This window comes from Pteropus alecto, unplaced genomic scaffold (genome assembly GCF_000325575.1).
Source record: "Pteropus alecto unplaced genomic scaffold, ASM32557v1 scaffold61, whole genome shotgun sequence".
Classification (NCBI taxonomy): domain Eukaryota; kingdom Metazoa; phylum Chordata; class Mammalia; order Chiroptera; family Pteropodidae; genus Pteropus; species Pteropus alecto.
The window spans coordinates 15738869-15756059 of record NW_006434835.1 but is presented as its reverse complement, the minus strand read 5'-3'; the positions used below and the strand labels follow the sequence as shown (position 1 = coordinate 15756059).

The 17191-nt window shown below is 54.8% G+C and overlaps 2 protein-coding genes and 1 pseudogene across 8 annotated transcripts in view; 1 reads left to right on the top strand and 2 right to left on the bottom strand.

The window, feature by feature from the left end:
- Positions 1 to 10926, top strand: part of OTOF (otoferlin) — a 90814-nt gene extending 79888 nt beyond the window's left edge. For 2 of the 4 annotated variants that reach the window (XM_006910297.1, XM_006910300.1), the window contains exons 32-46: positions 307 to 438; positions 2116 to 2182; positions 3048 to 3184; positions 3299 to 3433; positions 3519 to 3656; positions 3966 to 4093; positions 4200 to 4370; positions 4976 to 5136; positions 5781 to 5923; positions 6294 to 6382; positions 7802 to 7900; positions 8071 to 8312; positions 8433 to 8611; positions 8721 to 8821; positions 9056 to 9253. In XM_006910297.1, coding sequence (XP_006910359.1) covers positions 307 to 438; positions 2116 to 2182; positions 3048 to 3184; positions 3299 to 3433; positions 3519 to 3656; positions 3966 to 4093; positions 4200 to 4370; positions 4976 to 5136; positions 5781 to 5923; positions 6294 to 6382; positions 7802 to 7900; positions 8071 to 8312; positions 8433 to 8611; positions 8721 to 8821; positions 9056 to 9236 — 2103 coding nt within the window. In that variant the 3' untranslated portion in view covers positions 9237 to 9253. Of the gene's footprint in view, positions 1 to 306; positions 439 to 2115; positions 2183 to 3047; positions 3185 to 3298; positions 3434 to 3518; positions 3657 to 3965; positions 4094 to 4199; positions 4371 to 4975; positions 5137 to 5780; positions 5924 to 6293; positions 6383 to 7801; positions 7901 to 8070; positions 8313 to 8432; positions 8612 to 8720; positions 8822 to 9055; positions 9254 to 10590 lie in introns of those variants that run through there. The other 2 variants (XM_006910298.1, XM_006910299.1) reach the window with 2 other exon arrangements.
- Positions 10927 to 12142: 1216 nt separating this feature from the next.
- The window catches only part of DRC1 (dynein regulatory complex subunit 1), a 35931-nt gene continuing 30882 nt past the window's right edge, over positions 12143 to 17191 (bottom strand). For 3 of the 4 annotated variants that reach the window (XM_015588118.2, XM_025045765.1, XM_025045766.1), the window contains 5 exons: positions 15136 to 15320; positions 13892 to 14035; positions 13522 to 13624; positions 12902 to 13018; positions 12143 to 12391 (listed from right to left, as the gene is read on the bottom strand). In XM_015588118.2, the coding sequence (XP_015443604.1) occupies positions 12938 to 13018; positions 13522 to 13624; positions 13892 to 14035; positions 15136 to 15320 (513 nt within the window). In that variant the 3' untranslated portion in view covers positions 12143 to 12391; positions 12902 to 12937. The remainder of the gene's footprint in view (positions 12392 to 12901; positions 13019 to 13521; positions 13625 to 13891; positions 14036 to 15135; positions 15321 to 17191) is intronic. The other variant, XM_006910296.3, reaches the window with a different exon arrangement.
- On the bottom strand, positions 16508 to 16626 carry LOC112478507 (annotated as a pseudogene).

The window sequence follows — 17191 nt, the reverse complement described above, 5'->3', positions numbered from 1 at the left end:
CCAGCACCCCCTCCAAAGAGGCAGAGGGAGAGAGCTGCTTGGGCAGCAGAGCCTCTGAATGTCAATCCCGCCTTGGCCATTGGCTCATGTTGACCGGTTATAACCCTCTCTGGCCATGGCATCCTCCTCCACAAAACAGGGCCCTTCCCCTTTGACGGTGGAGGTCCCACAGAGCCTCCTGGAGCCCAGGGCTCCCTGGAAGCAGATGGTCAGAATGGATGGGGGACCCCCGGACTATCCAGAGCCCCGGGAATAGCCAGGGTGCAGGGATGTATGCAGGTCTCCAGACCTAGGCCAACCCCCCAGGCTGACGAGGAGAAGGAGAGGAAGAAAAAGAAGAAAAAAGGCAGCTCAGAAGAGCCGGAGGAGGAAGAGCCCGATGAGAGCATGCTGGACTGGTGGTCCAAATACTTCGCCTCCATTGATACCATGAAGGAGGTGAGTCCTTGGGCCTGGGCTGGAGGCTAAGGGGGACTCGGGTGAGGGGAGGCAACCCCAACTCCACATCAGGCCTTCCTGTCCAACTGCTTTCCTGCTCCCCACCAGAGCTGGCTCCTCCACTCCATGAGTTAAGAACGGCTTTGTCTCACGGCCTTGAATTCGAGCTCAGGACTCACCTTTCCTAGCCTGGCGGTCCGGTCTACCTTCCCTGGCTTGCTTTTCTCTTGTCCTCATTCATTTATTCCACAAACATCTCTTAAATATATATGATGGTGTCAGGGACCAAGATCCTGCCACCTTATGACCATCCCAGGTGCTATGGGAGCCAAAAGATAAGATGCCATACCTGCCCTGAGGAGCCCTCTGTGTACTGGGCAAAATGGACATGTAAACAGATACAGTATGGTGTGATGACAAAAGCAAATCAATGCCTGGAGGAGTCAAGGAAGGCTTCATAGAGGAGGTGATATTTGAGGAAGAGGAGAAACATGTGCTCAGAGACCAAAGGGAAGCAATGACTTCTCAGTAATATTTGCCCATCTTCATACTGTTTTCTTTTACCCGTCTCGGTCTGTGGCTGTGAAACATTCTTCTGTTGTGTGCACGCGGGTTCTGTCTGCTGAGCCAGACTACCAGTTCCAGAAAGTGCGTTTCTCCTCTTCATTTGTCCCTCCTCCACACTGCCTGCCTAGCTCAGGGCTGACCAGGAGGGACATGTGCCTGTAGTTGTGCTTTCTCATCCGAGCCGATCCAGCCACCCTGTCTCCCCAGGCACTTGCTGTGACCTAAGCTGTGTGCAGCGTCTGCCATCCATGTTAGAGCACAGGCTGAGCTGCTCTAGCAAGCTAGATTGGTGCGAACGAGAAGAAGGCTTGTATGGGGTTCGATGGTGGCAGGGACCAAGATCCTGCCACCTTGTGACCGACATCTGTCTGTACGGTTAGAGATGGCTTGCTGTCACATGCTATCACCAGTGCTCAGGAAGGGGTAAAGAGAAGACGCGGAGGCAAACTCCTTTCCTTTTAAAGGCCTCCTCCAGAAGTCGCACCTATCATTCTATCCCATTGGCCAGAATCTAGTCCCATAGCCACACTTAGCTGCAAGGGAGGTGGAGAAAGATCATATTTAACTAGGTGACTGTGTGCCAAAGAACACTTCTCAAGAACAGGAGAACAGATCATTGGGGGACACCTGATAGTATTTTCTCCCACCATCACCTCCTGGATCGAAGTTGGCCAAGCTGGAGCTCCAAGAGGCTACCTAGTATCTCATCTCTGCTCCTGTAATTTGCACAGGCGGCCACCAGGTGGCGGTGGCACTTTAGTTGAAACCTGGTGATTTAGTTTCCAGTAAGTGAGATATAGGGTGTGAAGAAAATAAAGCACATTTTCTTACTAAGTTATACTTTTTTTTTTGACATGAACAAATAGTAATACCATTAACAAGCAACATTAAAGGGCACTACATTTTTTAATGATGCACAATTTAAAGAATCATCAACTCCTAAGTACAGTAATTTGTACACACCATAAGCTTTTTTTAACCCACGTAAGCAGAACGTGTGATGGTTTTTTTTTTGTCTGTTTCTAGTGTATTTAAGACTGGTCTGAGACCACAAGGGCCAACAGGCTCCTCCACAGGAAGCCCACCTTCCCTCCTCACATCTCTTGGCAGCAACTTCGACAGCAAGAGGCCTCAGGAATGGACTTGGAGGACAAGGAGGAGACAGACAACACTGAGGGTGAGCCCCTAGAACCCTGAACCTCTGCCTCCCCCTCCTTGCCCTCAGATGCAGGTTCCCCTGCCTGCCACACCAGCTGCTTCTCTTTCCCCCACCCATGGGCCCGCACAAGTGCAGCAGCCAAGGGCATATACCGTGAGGGATCCCTGGGCACCAGCGAACAAGCCTGGGCCCTTATCCAGAGTGGCTTTTACTCTGTCTAGTTCAGCAACCACAGTGACTGACAGACATTTAAAGCCACAGAACATCAGTGCTGGAAGGGACCTTGGAGCTCATCTCATCCAGCATTTTCCAGAACTTTTTAGTGGGATAATACTAATGGGTATTTTGGAGGGAAAGGGGGCTTCTGTGGTCCAATGGGTTAAAGAGGTCTTTTGGTGCAGGACTTCTCAGTGCCTTTAATTTGCAAATGTTATAAATCCCTAGAAGGAAGATATAATATAAAACATCTCCCCCAATTATTTGATCACAATACCCTTTCTTCTAAAGAATTTCAAGAACACCTACACCCGGTGTTCGCTAAATGCAGTTTAGAAAATGTTGATATAGAACTATGCTCTTAATATTAGACAAGTAGGCTGAGTCCAGAGAAGAAAGTGAGCAACGTCCATGCCCCACTCTGTCAAGGAGCACGATAACGGTCTTTGTACACACTCCCAAGATCTTACTGGGGTCCCGCACCCGTGTGAGTCAGGCGTGAAAGGGAGTATTGCCCACATTTTACAGATGAGTACACAGAGACCTGCCAAGTGAAATTAGCAAAGTAAATTATTACTGGCAGAACTGGGTGTCCAGCCCAAGTTTTCCTGCTCCATCGTTTCTGCCCCAAACTGACGAGAAGGCCTCCTTTTCTGTTTCTGGCCAGGCCTGAAGGGGCCGGTGAAGGGCAAGGAGAGGGCAAAGGTCACAAAGGAGGAGAAGAAGAAGAAAACCCAGAGCCCAGGCCCCGGCCAGGGGTCCGAGGCCTCTGAGAAGAAAAAACCCAAGATCGATGAACTTAAGGTAAGGGTCTGGGACAGACCCCACCCAGGGACATGAGGTGGCAGATGAGACAAGACAGAGAGAGGCCAGTGGACAGGCCTCACTCCCCTGACGGCCTGGCCTGGCCTGGCTCAGGTGTACCCCAAGGAGCTAGAGTCCGAGTTTGACAACTTTGAAGACTGGCTGCATACCTTCAACCTGCTGCGGGGCAAGACGGGGGACGACGAGGACGGCTCTACCGAGGAGGAGCGCATCGTGGGCCGGTTCAAGGTCGGGCACGGAGGGAGGCCCAGCCCCTGAGCCCCAGCCCCTGAGCCCCCCATGCCAGCCCAAGCCCCGGCTTGCCTTGCTGCAGGGCTCCCTCTGCGTATACAAAGTGCCACACCCAGAGGACATGTCCCGGGAAGCTGGCTACGACCCCACCTACGGCATGTTCCAGGGCATTCCCAGCAATGACCCCATCAACGTGCTGGTCCGAGTCTATGTGGTCCGGGTGAGACTCCCCTCGCATCCCCTCCCCTGAGTTTCCCAGCCCTCCAGGAGGGGTCGAAGCAACTGCACACTGACAGCCCCCTACTGGGAGGCGTGTGGAAGGTTATCAGGTCTAGTTCCCATCTTTTGTAGAGAAGGAGGCCAAGACCCAGAGAGGGACAGTAACTTGCCCAGGGTCACACAGCAAGTCTCCTGCCTCGGGTCCAGTGCTCCAGCCCTTCACCAACTTGGGACCCTCAGAGAGTAAGGCAGGGGTGCTGGAAGGTGAGGGTATAGGAAGCCTGCTCAGGAGCACCCTCCCCAATCCCAGGCCACGGACCTGCACCCCGCAGACATCAACGGCAAAGCTGACCCCTACATCGTTATCCGGCTGGGCAAGACCGACATCCGTGACAAGGAGAACTACATCTCCAAGCAGCTCAACCCTGTATTTGGGAAGTGAGTCCTCCTAGTGGCCCTCCCACCCCTGCCCCTACTTTCCCAGCCCAGACCACCTCCCACCGTACCCCACCCTCAACCCCTCTCCCCACCCCCACCCTGCCAGATCCTTTGACATCGAGGCCTCCTTCCCCATGGAATCCATGCTGACGGTGGCTGTGTACGACTGGGATCTGGTAGGCACTGACGACCTCATTGGGGAAACCAAGATTGACCTGGAGAACCGATTCTATAGCAAGCACCGCGCCACCTGTGGCATCACCCAGACCTACTCCACGTGCGTGGGACCGGGCAGGACTGGGTGGGGCGGGGGGCGGGGTGAGCCTGCCGCACCTCGACTCTAAAACCAAGATTCAGAGTGTGTTGTTTGGGAAGGTAGACAGACAGACATGTTACGGTTTCCATCCCAAGCCAAGCCTCCACTGCTACAGGCTCTGGGCACAGCCTTCAGGGGTCAGGACTGCAGATTCCAAGACAAGGAGAGAGCGGAGCAGGACAGGAGAGAAAAGCGGGCTGGAAGCAGAGGCACTGTGCTTTAGGAAGAGTCCACTGGGGATCTGGCTGGCCTCTGCCACTGACAGGCTGCGTGTCCCTTAACCTCTCTGGTTGTCAGCTTCCTCGTGGGAGTCCTGGAGGTTCCAGAGAAGGGGGCATCATAGGGGAATGGAGTGGGCTGCACAGGAGGAGACTAGATGCTCATCCTTGGGACACTGGGCACATGAGGCCAGAGCCCAGGGCAGGAGGGACCAGGCTCCAGCAGCCGGAGCATCTCAGCTGAGCCTGGAGCCCAGGGCAGGGTCCAGTTCCTGACTTAACCAGTTGCCGCCTGGGGATGGCCCAGCTCCACCTGAGCCCCACCAAGCCCGTATGCCCCTCCCACAGACATGGCTACAATATCTGGCGGGACCCCATGAAGCCCAGCCAGATCCTGACCCGCCTCTGCAAGGATGGCAAAGTGGACGGCCCCCACTTTGGGCCCCCTGGGAGAGTGAAGGTGTCCAACCGGGTCTTCACGGGGCCCTCTGAGATCGAAGACGAGAATGGTAATGGAGCACTAGATGCGGCCACGGGGGTGGCAGAGGCCAGGGAGGGACCTGTGCTTCCCTGAGGCGGGACCTCGAGGCCGAGACTGGGGTCTCCGCTGCCGGGGCCGAGTGACCCTCTCTGCTCATCAGCCCAGAGCCCACGCCTGCCTGCCCAGCCCCTGCCCGCCCTCCCCTGGCTACACAGCGATTGCCCGCTCATTGCCTTCTCTCTCCCTCTCAGCATCTCTATGGACGAGGGAGGGTCTCCCCATTCTGTAGATGAGAAACTGAGACCCAGAGAGTTTAGTGACTTGCCCAAGGCCACGTGGCTCCAAGCTCTGCACTCTCCCAACTCCTTCACCCATCTGACCCTTCCCAGAGAATCGGGAGGACCTATGCTGGCCACCTGCAGGGTGCTGAGACAGGAAGTAGATTCCTGCCTTCCCTGACCTCACAGCCCCACAGGCGAAGGAAACCCAAGGACACAGACCCCTCTGGGCCCTATGGGACAGCCGAGAGCTTGGACAAGCCACTTATCTCTTTGTGCCTCAGTTTCCCCAACCATAAAACAGAGATGGGCAGATCAGTGGTGGCTCAGGGGCCTCTTTGCTCCTGAGTTTCTGCTGAGCCCATGTATGCAGCTGACACTCTGGCACCCGTAGGTCAGAGGAGGCCCACAGAGGAGCACGTGGCGCTGTGTGCCTTGTGGCACTGGGAGGACATCCCCCGAGTGGGCTGCCGTCTGGTGCCAGAACACGTGGAGACGCGGCCACTGCTCAACCCTGACAAGCCTGGCATCGAGCAGGTGACTCGCCTGAGGTTCTTTGGTATTTGGGATCAGGGAGTCCAGGCCTGGGTCCATAAAATGGGCCCCCATGCTATTGGCTGCATTCCCCAAAGCCTGTGGCACCTCCCACCATGTCCCTCTATGATAACTCCAGTGGCACATGTCTTTGCCTTGACCGAGAACCATATCACCTGGGGTGGAGACCTGGGATGTTTCTCTCAGAAGCTGTGATTGGCTAGTGATGATGTCATAGGAATTCCTGGCACCCAAGGATGAAAACTGATGAAATGAGTCCTGACAGGACAAAGGTTGGGAGGGAGAGGAGAGCTGGCCTCCCTGGGCAGTGGAGAAGTCTGCGGGGAGACCTGCCACACCCCTTCTTTCTCAGGGCCGCCTGGAGCTGTGGGTGGACATGTTTCCCATGGACATGCCAGCCCCCGGGACACCTCTGGACATCTCCCCCCGGAAGCCCAAGAAGTGAGCTGCTCGGACCCAGCACCACTCCCTCCTCGCCCCCGCCCCGTGCTGTTCCCCACAGAGCCCAGGTCACCTTAGTCAGCATCCCGCCCCCACTGTGTGACCTTGCCATGGTAACAGACCAACCCATCCAGAGAGTTGTGGGGCTTGCCCTTGGCGGGTCCTTTTCCGAGGCGGGAGCCACAATCCCACTGTGCAGTCAGTGAGGGCCATGAGTACACACCAGCACCCACCATGGACTTTCATCAAAATATGGGTTCCCACACATACACACACGCAAGACAGAGAACCCCTGAGAGCCAGCTCTGCTCTCTGACAGTCCCCACGCCAGGCTGTCATTAAGCTCTGCCAAGTTTTATTTAAACCACCTGGCAATGAGATGAGCAGGAGCGAGAGCCTGGAAGAGGTTGAGGAGAGCCCTGGAAAGAGCACTGGATCAGGAGCCAAGCCAGCTGCCTCTCATGGACCCCGGCCAGGTCACTTTTCCTCCCTGATCCTCGGTTTTCCCGTCTGTAAAGTGACAGGATCATCGAGTCACTGTCAACTCTGACACCCTCGATGTCCGGCATCAGAACCGCTTTCACGGGCATATGACTTCGCGCAGGGACTCAAGCTCAGAGGGGCCCATGCCTATTTCAAGATGGCATCTTCAAATTCTTAATGATTTTTTTAACATGGAGCCCCACATTTCCATCTTGCACTGGGTGGGCACGTTACGCAGACAGTTCTGCCTGGAATAGCCCCAGGTCTGAGGCCACAAATGTTCCGTTCCAGGGACCATAACTAGGGGACACCTCAACCCACTGTGTAACGGGGGCTTGCGGTCCAGTGCTTAGCTCCACACTTCAGTTCTCAGTGGATAACTCAAATTCACTCCTAATGATTGGAACGTAACTGCCTCATTTATAACGACGGTTACATGTCAAGGGGGAAAATCCTCATCAGCAACAAGGACATAAAGGAAACTAGATTCCTTGGGTGTTCACTGCCAGCTGCTGGGCTGAAACGTAAACTTCTATCAGATCCGGTATGGAGCCTCCGGCCTCTGAAGACGGGGCCCTTGCTCCCGACTCCCTGGGCCTCGCCTCAGCCACCCTCAGCAGCTGGGCCCTGCCCCTGCCTGCCCCGAGCCGGACTCCCTGTCCGGGAGTGTGCTCTGGGACCCGGAGTTCCAGCTAGACTGGCTTCCCCTGGGGCTCCCCTCACAGTGGCCACACTGCCAGGCAGACCCTCGGTCACACCCCCAGGGGTCCCAACATTTCTCCATCCCCTCTGCTCTCTCAGCCCCGACCTGCCCGGGCCATCCTCACTCCAAGTCCTCAGGACTTCTCTTGGTCATCTCATCTCCAGCCCCCTGCCCAAGGCCCTAGGGTAACCCCCCCCCTCCCAGACTGCTGATCAGCCTTTCCCCCTGCCCAGGTACGAGCTACGGGTCATCGTGTGGAACACGGATGAGGTGGTCCTAGAGGACGATGACTTCTTCACTGGGGAGAAGTCCAGTGACATTTTTGTGCGGGGGTGGGTGAGGGGTCCTCGGTGGGTGAGGGGTCCTTGGTTGGGTGGGGGCTGAGCTAGGCGAGCCCACCTTCCTGGGGTGCAGGAGAAGAGGGAGAAGACAAGGAGAACTGTGGGGTGGGGAGAGGCCCCACCTGTGTGGCTGCAGGTCTGGAGTGGGTGGTGCCCCACAGGTGGCTGAAGGGCCAGCAGGAGGACAAGCAGGACACAGACGTCCACTACCACTCCCTGACTGGCGAGGGCAACTTCAACTGGCGCTACCTCTTCCCCTTCGACTACCTGGCTGCCGAGGAGAAGATCGTCATCTCCAAGAAGGAGTCCATGTTCTCCTGGGACGAGACGGAATACAAGATCCCAGCCCGGCTCACCCTGCAGATCTGGGACGCCGACCACTTCTCCGCCGATGACTTCCTGGGTGCAGAGCTGGGCTGGGACGGGGCACTGGGACCCAGCATGCAGGGGGCAGCGGGGCGGGGAGAGGCAGGGACAGGGTGAGCCCACCGGTCTGTCAGAACTGACTCCAAAGTTGCCACAGGGGCCATCGAGCTGGACCTGAACCGGTTCCCACGGGGCGCCAAGACGGCCAAGCAGTGCTCCATGGAGATGGCCACAGGGGAGGTGGACGTGCCTCTGGTTTCTATCTTCAAGCAGAAGCGCGTCAAAGGCTGGTGGCCCCTCCTGGCCCGCAATGAGAATGATGAGTTTGAGCTCACGGTGGGCACCACCGCCGCTGCTCGGGTGCTGGGCCGGGCCGGGTCGGGCCGAGGGGCCGAGGGGCCGGCAGCCGGCCCGGGCACTGGGACAGTTCTCTTCCTGTCCGCAGGGCAAGGTGGAGGCGGAGTTGCATCTTCTGACAGCAGAAGAGGCGGAAAAGAATCCAGTGGGCCTGGCCCGCAACGAACCTGACCCCCTGGAGAAACCCAAGTGAGTGCCCGCTCTGCCCAGGCCCCAGCCATGCTGGTCCCAGGGACGCTGGGATGGGAGGGAGGGGCCAGAACCTTCTGGTCTCCTTGTCCCCACTTCTGCCCCCTCTCCCCCTTCCTGGGAACTACTTAGCCTGGGGTCGGCCCCCTCTTGGCCAGGCCCTCTTGCCACACCCTGAGCCTTCACCCTCTGTGTCCTTTCTCCGTGCTCCCTCTGCTCCACCTGCTGCTCCAGCCGGCCCGACACAAGCTTCCTCTGGTTCTTGAACCCTCTCAAGTCCGCCCACTACTTCTTGTGGCACACATATCGCCGGCTGCTCCTCAAACTGCTGCTGCTCGTGCTGCTGCTCCTCCTCCCCGCCCTTTTCCTCTACTCTGTGCCTGGCTACCTAGTCAAGAAGATCCTTGGGGCCTGAGCCCGGCATCCTCCTGGGTCTGGTACTCCTCCCTTCTTCCTCTGGACCTGGGGCTCGTGAGCTCGGCAGCATGCGAACACGCACACACGCGCACACGGTGCACACACAGCTCACGCAGCTCGCACAGAGCAACTTTCCAGCTTTCAAACAGCATCCCAGACTCTCAAAACTGGAAATGACTACTTTACATGATTACATATGGGGCCTGCCTGGTGAAGTAACCAACCACAGCGCCCCTAGCAGATTAGGGGAGAGCTAGACCTCGGCCTAGGTTTCCAAGTTGCCAGTCCAGCACTCCTCACGCACCGCCACGTCCTCTCGCAGCGACATCCTGACAGACTAACCCAATTTCATCGGCAGGAAGAAGCCGAGACACGGACAGGGAAAGGGGAAGGGGTTTGGCTAGGACTGGCCGGCGAGTCCTGAATACTTCCTGCAGCAGCCCCCTCCTAACCCAGACCTGTTTTCCCACACTGGAAGACAATAAGTAGCTTGATCCAGTGCCAGCATCTGAATAGCCGACATTTGCTAAGCACCTGCTTGGTGCCAGGCCCTGTGCTGAGAGCTTCACCCCTCACTGCCTCACTTTACCCTTTTGCTAACCCGGAGGTGGGATCCACCATTAACCCATTATAAACGTGAGGAAACTGAGGCTCAAACAGGTGCTATGTGCCTGGCCCAGCTCAGGATGGAAACCAGGCGCCCTGCGCCCATGCCCTGCCCTGCCCCACTTACACTGAGCACGGCTCGGGGGCCGAGGTCTCTGTCCTCCAGGAGTCGGCAGGGCAAGAGTTTGGAAAAGCATGTTCAATACTTTACAGAATGTAAAGCTCGACGAGCACTTCTTGCTTAGAGAGCCATGAGGAAGGTAGAGCAGCAGTCGCACCTCGACGGTGGGCAGGCCGCGGGGGGCGGCGGGCTCCTGAGACTCTTGGCCATTTATGTTCATCAGAAAGGGAGAGGTCGAGAAACTGATCAGTGACAGGGAACAGTGACTGGACCATATGCAATGAACCGCTAACTAGAGCTTCCTAATAATCAGAATCGCTTGCGCTGTGGCAGCTTCCTCTTCAAGGAGTGAGCCGCCCTGGCCACCAGTGTTCAGGTAGAGGCCGATGGCTGCCCAGTGGCCATCTAGGCCTTGGGAGGAGGTTGAGATGCTAGAGGGTCCTGCAAACAGGACGGGGAGTATAAGCGGAAAACCTGGCGCTTAGTAACGGGCTCACGCCCTGGCTCCAGCACTCACTGTTTTTGGGATTGGGCCCATGGTGGGGCCTCTTGGGGTCTAGAAGGGCTGAGGGGATGAGGTGCCCTGGGAGATGCTCGCTGCCTGACCGCAACTCCCCTCCCCCAGCCGGCCCGACACCGCCTTCGTCTGGTTCCTCAACCCCCTCAAGTCCATCAAGTACCTCATCTGCACGCGGTACAAGTGGCTCATCATCAAGATCGTGCTGGCACTGCTGGGGCTGCTCATGCTGGCCCTCTTCCTCTACAGCCTCCCCGGCTACATGGTCAAGAAGCTTCTAGGGGCGTGAAGGCCCCCTGGCCTCCCCGCAGCTCCTCTCCTGGGCTTGTGCATCTGTCCTTCCCTCCTCTGGCATGGACTTTTCAGTCTCTCTGGGGAGCCTGGGGAGCCCCGTGTCCACCCTTCAGGCCTCAGATTCCAGGAGCCCGTCTCCTGCTTACCGGGCTAGCGACACCCCAGTGCCCATCCTCACCTCCCCAAGCCTGCTGTTTGCCAGGTCCTGCCCCTCTGGTCCCTGCCCGTGGGGTGAGGTGCCGGTGGGAGTCGGGGTCTGCCCCACCTTGCAGAGGCGCCACCCTTCTTCGGGGCCTGGCTCCAGAGGAAGCTGCCCCAAGCCCTCCCCAGGCCTTCTAGCTGAGGACTAGACCTCTAATGAAATTAATGGAGAATCCTAACATGGGCCAGAGCTTTCAAAAGAATGAATGAGCAAAAAGCATCGCCCTCCCCTCCCCCAAATATAATCTCGTGAGGGCAGCTGATAGCACCAGTCTTTGTTCTGCAGAAGTGGGCCAGACCCTTCCTACTCATCCAGCGGGGTGGCTGCCTCTGCCCCTGCCCTCCACACTCCACATGGCTCCTCCTTCTGCCCAGGCAGCCCCTGGTCCCTGCCCTGCCTGTGGGTTTTGATCGCTTCCCAGAGCTTCCTCTGCCCCGGTGGGTGCCCGCAAGCCTAGACCAGGAGCAGTGAGTTTGGAAAAGCATATTCAATGCTTTACAGAGTGTGTCGCCTCCCGTGCCCCTCCTCCCACAGGCAACCGCTGCCCTCCCGGCCCCTGCAGTTGCAGCCAGGAGTTTGTACTTGGAGTACTGCCCCCTGTCCGCGTGAGCTGGGTTTCTCTGGACTGATTTTCCTCTCTTGAGTGATTTTTCTCTTAATTAAAGAAATCAAACGCTGAGCCGACAAGTCTGCAGTTGGTCAGGCGGGAGGACAGGTGGGGGTGCAGGGTCAGTGAGCGCTCTGAGGCTGGCAGACTCGGTTCTAGCCGGGCCTCTCTGACTTTTCCTTTGCGTGACCTCATGGCCCAGGGTTCAACACAGGCCTAAGGCACAGAGCCACCTGCCCAGGCTGACCACTGGAGGAGACTCACACCACAACCCAGGGACACAACAGGGTGGACCCGGAGGCCCCAACAGCTCACCAAAAGGGTTCTGCAGGCCCAAGGAGAGTCTGAAAGCTTAAGGCCCCACGAGCTGCCCCAAAGCTCCGGCCTCTACTCGCAGACACCAACAAGGGAGCCACTGGCCTGGGCCTCATCTCACAGCACCATGCCTGTTCTCCCACCGCAGTCTGAGGCTGGGGACAAAGACCCCTCCTGACACAGAGATGGGGCAGGGGCCCATGTCTCACTGGACCCAACCAACCTCTTTCAAAAGATTCAGCCACTTTTTAAAGACTTTAATCATGACTGCAGGGTACAGGTAACTCCTCGTCACCCTGACAGGCCCTACGGTGGCAGTTCTGGCAATGCAGCGGGGGCCCTGCAGCTCCCCAGTTACACGTGCCGGCTCCGGCACCAACACCGGCACCAACACCAGTGTCGGCTCTCGCACGGCAGCCATGTCAGGTCTGGTTCGATTTGGTGGGGATCCGGAACACCTGAGTTGGAGGAACCTGCAGTTCAGAGTTTATCTGGAAAAGAGAGAGTAAAGGTCATCATGTTTCCCCCAGAGTTCTCCTACTTCATGACCTCTGGGGGTCAGGTGCACATGTCGGCTCTCCCACAGGCCTCTGAATCTGCATGCATCTCCCACCCAAATGCTTCTGGATGCCTGGGAACGCCCACATCTGCATTCCTTCAGAAGACAAGTTCCAGGGTTTCTTGTCTGGCTTTTGCTCCAGCTAGCTAACCTCTGGGAATGTTCTCAACCTTCCACTCTGATCCATCCCTTCCCCTCTTCACCTGCCATCCCACACCAGCCCAGCCCTGCCCTTCCCTCCTCCTCCCCCATCTTCTCGTGTACAGTAGCATCCAATGAAGCATGGACCACATGGTCCCCTACTGTCTGAGTCCTGTCACAGGACAAGAGGCCATCGCGATGCCCAGGCTTACCACATCCCCTGTTCAGGTGTGGCCTGGCGCCTGAGACCACATAGGGCCACACAACCCCAGTGCCTCAGCTTACGGCTGGCCTCAGTCACCTCTCACACGCACAGCTGACGACAGAGGAACTATGCTCAGCCTAGCGTCACACCCCTCCTGGTCCACGGCCTCAGAGCTGTGTGAAGGACTCTCCACCACTGAGTCAGGGCCAGCAGCTGTGTTATGAACCAAAGGGGGCAGAGACAGGGAGATCTCTCCTCTTGCCAAGCCGCGGGGAAGTCGCCCGAACTATCACTGGCAAGCGGGGGCCAACATCTGCCCCATCAAACCTCAGGCCCAACAACCTGGGCTGGCAGAGCGGGAAAAGCCTACACTCTGGGCAAGTCACGAAGTCTCCGAGCTTTGATTCTCCTGTCGGTGGAGGGGGGAGAATCACTTCTGCTCTCTCCCCCTCATGGGGCACTTGTTAGGACCAAAGGAGAAAACTCATCTGGGAAGGCTAGGCAGGCTGTGACATGTCACCAGCTCTGGTCTGCTTCTAAGGGCAGTCCAACGAGCAACTGATGCCCAAAGCCATGGGCATCACGGGGACACTATTACAAACCACGGGCTCACTTGCCTCTGGTCGGGGAGGGCACACCTCATTTCCTAATTTCAGGTCCAGTCCTACCCCCTCCCAGGCCTCCCGCTCTCTCCCTGGAGGGTCCCCGTCACCCACCTTGGAGTCTAGATACTGCTGCAGCAGCATCTGCAGCTCTGTGTTCTGCTGCTCCAGAGAACTGTTTTCTATCAGTAGCTTGGCCCTCTGGGTCAGGATGAGGCTTTGAGCAGAAAAAGTGGTGAGAGACCCATGGCTTCCTCCATCCTCTACCAAGCAGGGCCCAGGTCTCTGTTTCTGTCCTGGCTGGAGCTGGGAGATGATGCCAGAAGCCGCACCCACCAGAGCAGCCCTCCTGGCCTGACTGAGCCAGACCAGCCACCCAGCACTGCATGCACCCAACGAGAGTTGCCAAAGGCAGCCTCTCTTTCCAAGAGTTCATGGGACAAGGAGGCAACAACTGTGGCCGCTCCGCGACACACATACTCACTGATATTTCTCCAAGGCTGTGTATAAACCATCCCAGAGGTTCTGTGTCGTGGGAGGGATAACCGTGGCCAGGGCCTTCCAGTACAGGGAGTCCTTGGAGGTATCGCGCGCATCCTTCAGCAACTTCACTGGTGGCCGAGAGTCCCTGAAGGTCAAGGGTACTGATGCCATTCTGTCCATTTGGCACCACCCAGGCCCCCAAACAATGCCAGTCACAGTGCCTGTCCCTCACAGTTTTTCCATCTGTCACCTTCCCACTCAGCTATACGAACTTATCAGATTATGGGAGATTCTCAGCAAGGACACTTGCTCAACCAGTGTTCCTGATTCTTGGTGCCACTGTCATCTTTTGAGCACCGCTGGAGTTTCATCCACACTTTTTCTTTCAATCAGTTTACCTCACTGGCTTTAAAGCTCATTATTACGCCCATTTCTCTCACTAATGCATCCAAAAGAGCTCTCAAAATTTGTCGTCATCTCTCCACCCCAAGTTAGCCCTGATCCAGGATATCACCTCCCACCTGGACAAACCTTCCCACCATGCTCCTTGGATCCAGCATCACCTCCTCCCTGACACCAAAATGATCTTCCTAAAACCTAGTCCAATAACAGCCCCCCTGCTTAAGATTCTTTTTGTGGCTCCAGTCCACTAAATGGTGAAGACCAAGATCATGGGCATGTTAGGCTCTCCAAGATCTGGCCTCGCTTCCCTACCCACCGGACGCTCTTTCTAGACCCTTGATACTCTAGTCATACCTCTTTGTCACAATTTTAATATACCAGGCCTTTCCCCATGCTGTGACACCCTGAACTGCCCTTTCCCCCACTTTATCCACTGAGGAAAACTCAGTTCCAGCGCCATCTCCTCCTAAAGCTCTCTCTGACATGGTGAATGGAGTTGACCACTTTCTACTCTGACCATCATGACACCTTGTGTATGCTTTGACCACTGTTCTGATCACAAGGTGTCACTCCCACAGGGCTTACATATAGCAGACCCCAATAAATGTTTGTTGAATGAATGAATGAATGATAAATGCATGAAAAAATGCAAAGCACTTCTACCCCCCATTTCTTTCATTATAATGTCCACTGATTCCTCTAGCCTTCCTTTTGAATATCCCTTTACTCACGCCCCCAAACTCTTGCTCAGCAGCCTATTCTCCACGCACTGGCATCCGCTTGGCCTCCCATCCCATCCAGCTTCCCCAGTTCTCAGGCAAGCCCGCCAGCACCGCAGCCCACCTGGGCTTCTTTAGGCCCATGACAAAGGCCTTCAGAATCTTGAGGACATCATTGGCGTGGATAAGCCTAGGAGAATGGGGGACCTCCTTCTCTTCTGGCTCCTTTTCCACGGGGCTTTCTTCCCCCTCTCCCTTGAGGTCTAGTTGCTCTGCTGACTCCAATGCTGATACCAGGCTTGTTCGATCCTGTAGGGATGACAAATTCCAGGCATTGATCTGGAGAAAGCTGCAAGGGGTAACTATAAGTTGGGGGTAGCAAGTGTCAGTGCACATAGACAGGAAGAAAAAAATAGAGAAAAGATTGTAGGAAGTTACAGACGTTACATAAAAAATGCAGAGGGAGACATTTACACAAGGAAAGAAATAGTGAGAAAGAGTAGAAGAGAAGGGGGTGGGACCAGGGAGAGGCACATGGGGGCTTCAAAACACTGATAATGCTCCAATTCTAAATCTGGGTTCGCAGGTGCTTGTTTTATGGATATTCACAAAGCTTTTGTGATTTACACATCCTTTTGAATAATACAAAATAAACTTTATTTTAATTTTCAAATTTAAAAAAGTTTTCCTCCCACTTCTATCTCACGGTTCATTCAGTTTACTTCTCACAGGCAAACCAATGTTGTCAGCTTCTTATGCATCCTTCCAAAGACATCGTATGGCCATACAAGCACAGAACATTTTTCCTTCCCATTTTTACATAAATGAAACTGTACCTACATAATTCTGCACTTTGCTTTCTTTTCATACCAATAAACCTTAGAGATCTTTTCAAATAAATACGTCCTTAATGATGGAAATTCAGGTTGTTTCCAATCTTCTGCCATTTCGAGCAATGCTAGAGTGAATAAGCTGCAATGAACATATCATTTCAAATGTACTGAGCTATATCAATAGGATAAAATCCTAGAAGAGGAACTGCAGGATAAAGTGTATACGGTTTTATAACTGACACTGCCAAATTGCCTTCCGTGGAACCTGCAACAATTTACACTCCCGCCAGCAACTTATGAGTGTGCCCGTTTCCAACATCTCAGCCATCACTATGTGTTCTCAGACTTGCAGAGTTTTGCCAACCGGACAGGTGAAAATGGAGTTCGAGCAGTTTTAATTTACATTTATTTCTCTTATTAAAAGAAAGCCTCACTCTGCCTGACTTCAAATTATACAGTAATCAAAACGGCATGGTATTGGCAGAAAAACAGACACACGGACCAGTGGAACAGAATCGAGAGTCCAGAAGTAAAACCATATTTATATGGGCAAATAGTTTTCAACAAAAAAGCCAGAAACATACAGTAGAGGCAACCCTTGGTTGACCTCACAGGCTGCAAGGACCTTGTCATCTTACAATCCCTTAATTTTTTTATTTTTTACGCCTACAGCACCTGGTCTTCCTAGGTGGTCTCCCATCCAAGTACTAACCAGGCCCAACTCCGCTTAGCTTCCGAGATCAGACAGAATCGGGCTTGTTCTGGGTAGCATGGCCGTAGACCCATCAGAATTTTTTTACTGCAGTCAAATATTTCTTTCTCCCTCCCCCTTTATGGTTTCTGGTTTTTGTCCACACAATCAACCCTTTTTCGAAGGATATCCAGGATACTTACCCTGTGGCTAGCAATAATAATTTAAAAAATCTTTCAAATTCAAGTTTTTAATTATCAAAATAAAATCTTATGTTTTTAACATGATGACTTCTTCAGAGTAGTCTATTACAACCAAGATAGGTATTACAAATGGGCCCTGCTTTGAAGGGAAGTGTTATGGATCAAATATTCAGAACTTGGTGGGACTGGGTCTCATCGTGGCTGACGCCTGGCTATGAGAGAAGGCCCAGGAAAAGATCCCTCGGACCTCAATATGAGAATATCCTCTCACCTCCAGCCATTCCTTCCTTCACAAACAGAAAAAGTCATAATAATAAAGGAAACAGTAACTTAGCTGTCCCTGCCATAAAACCCACACTGTTTCTCCAGAAGTGTTCTTCAGAGGCAACGATGCTCCCTGGGGGCTTTTAGGAGGATTGAAAATGCTCCCTTTTCAATTGCGCTTCACCTTAC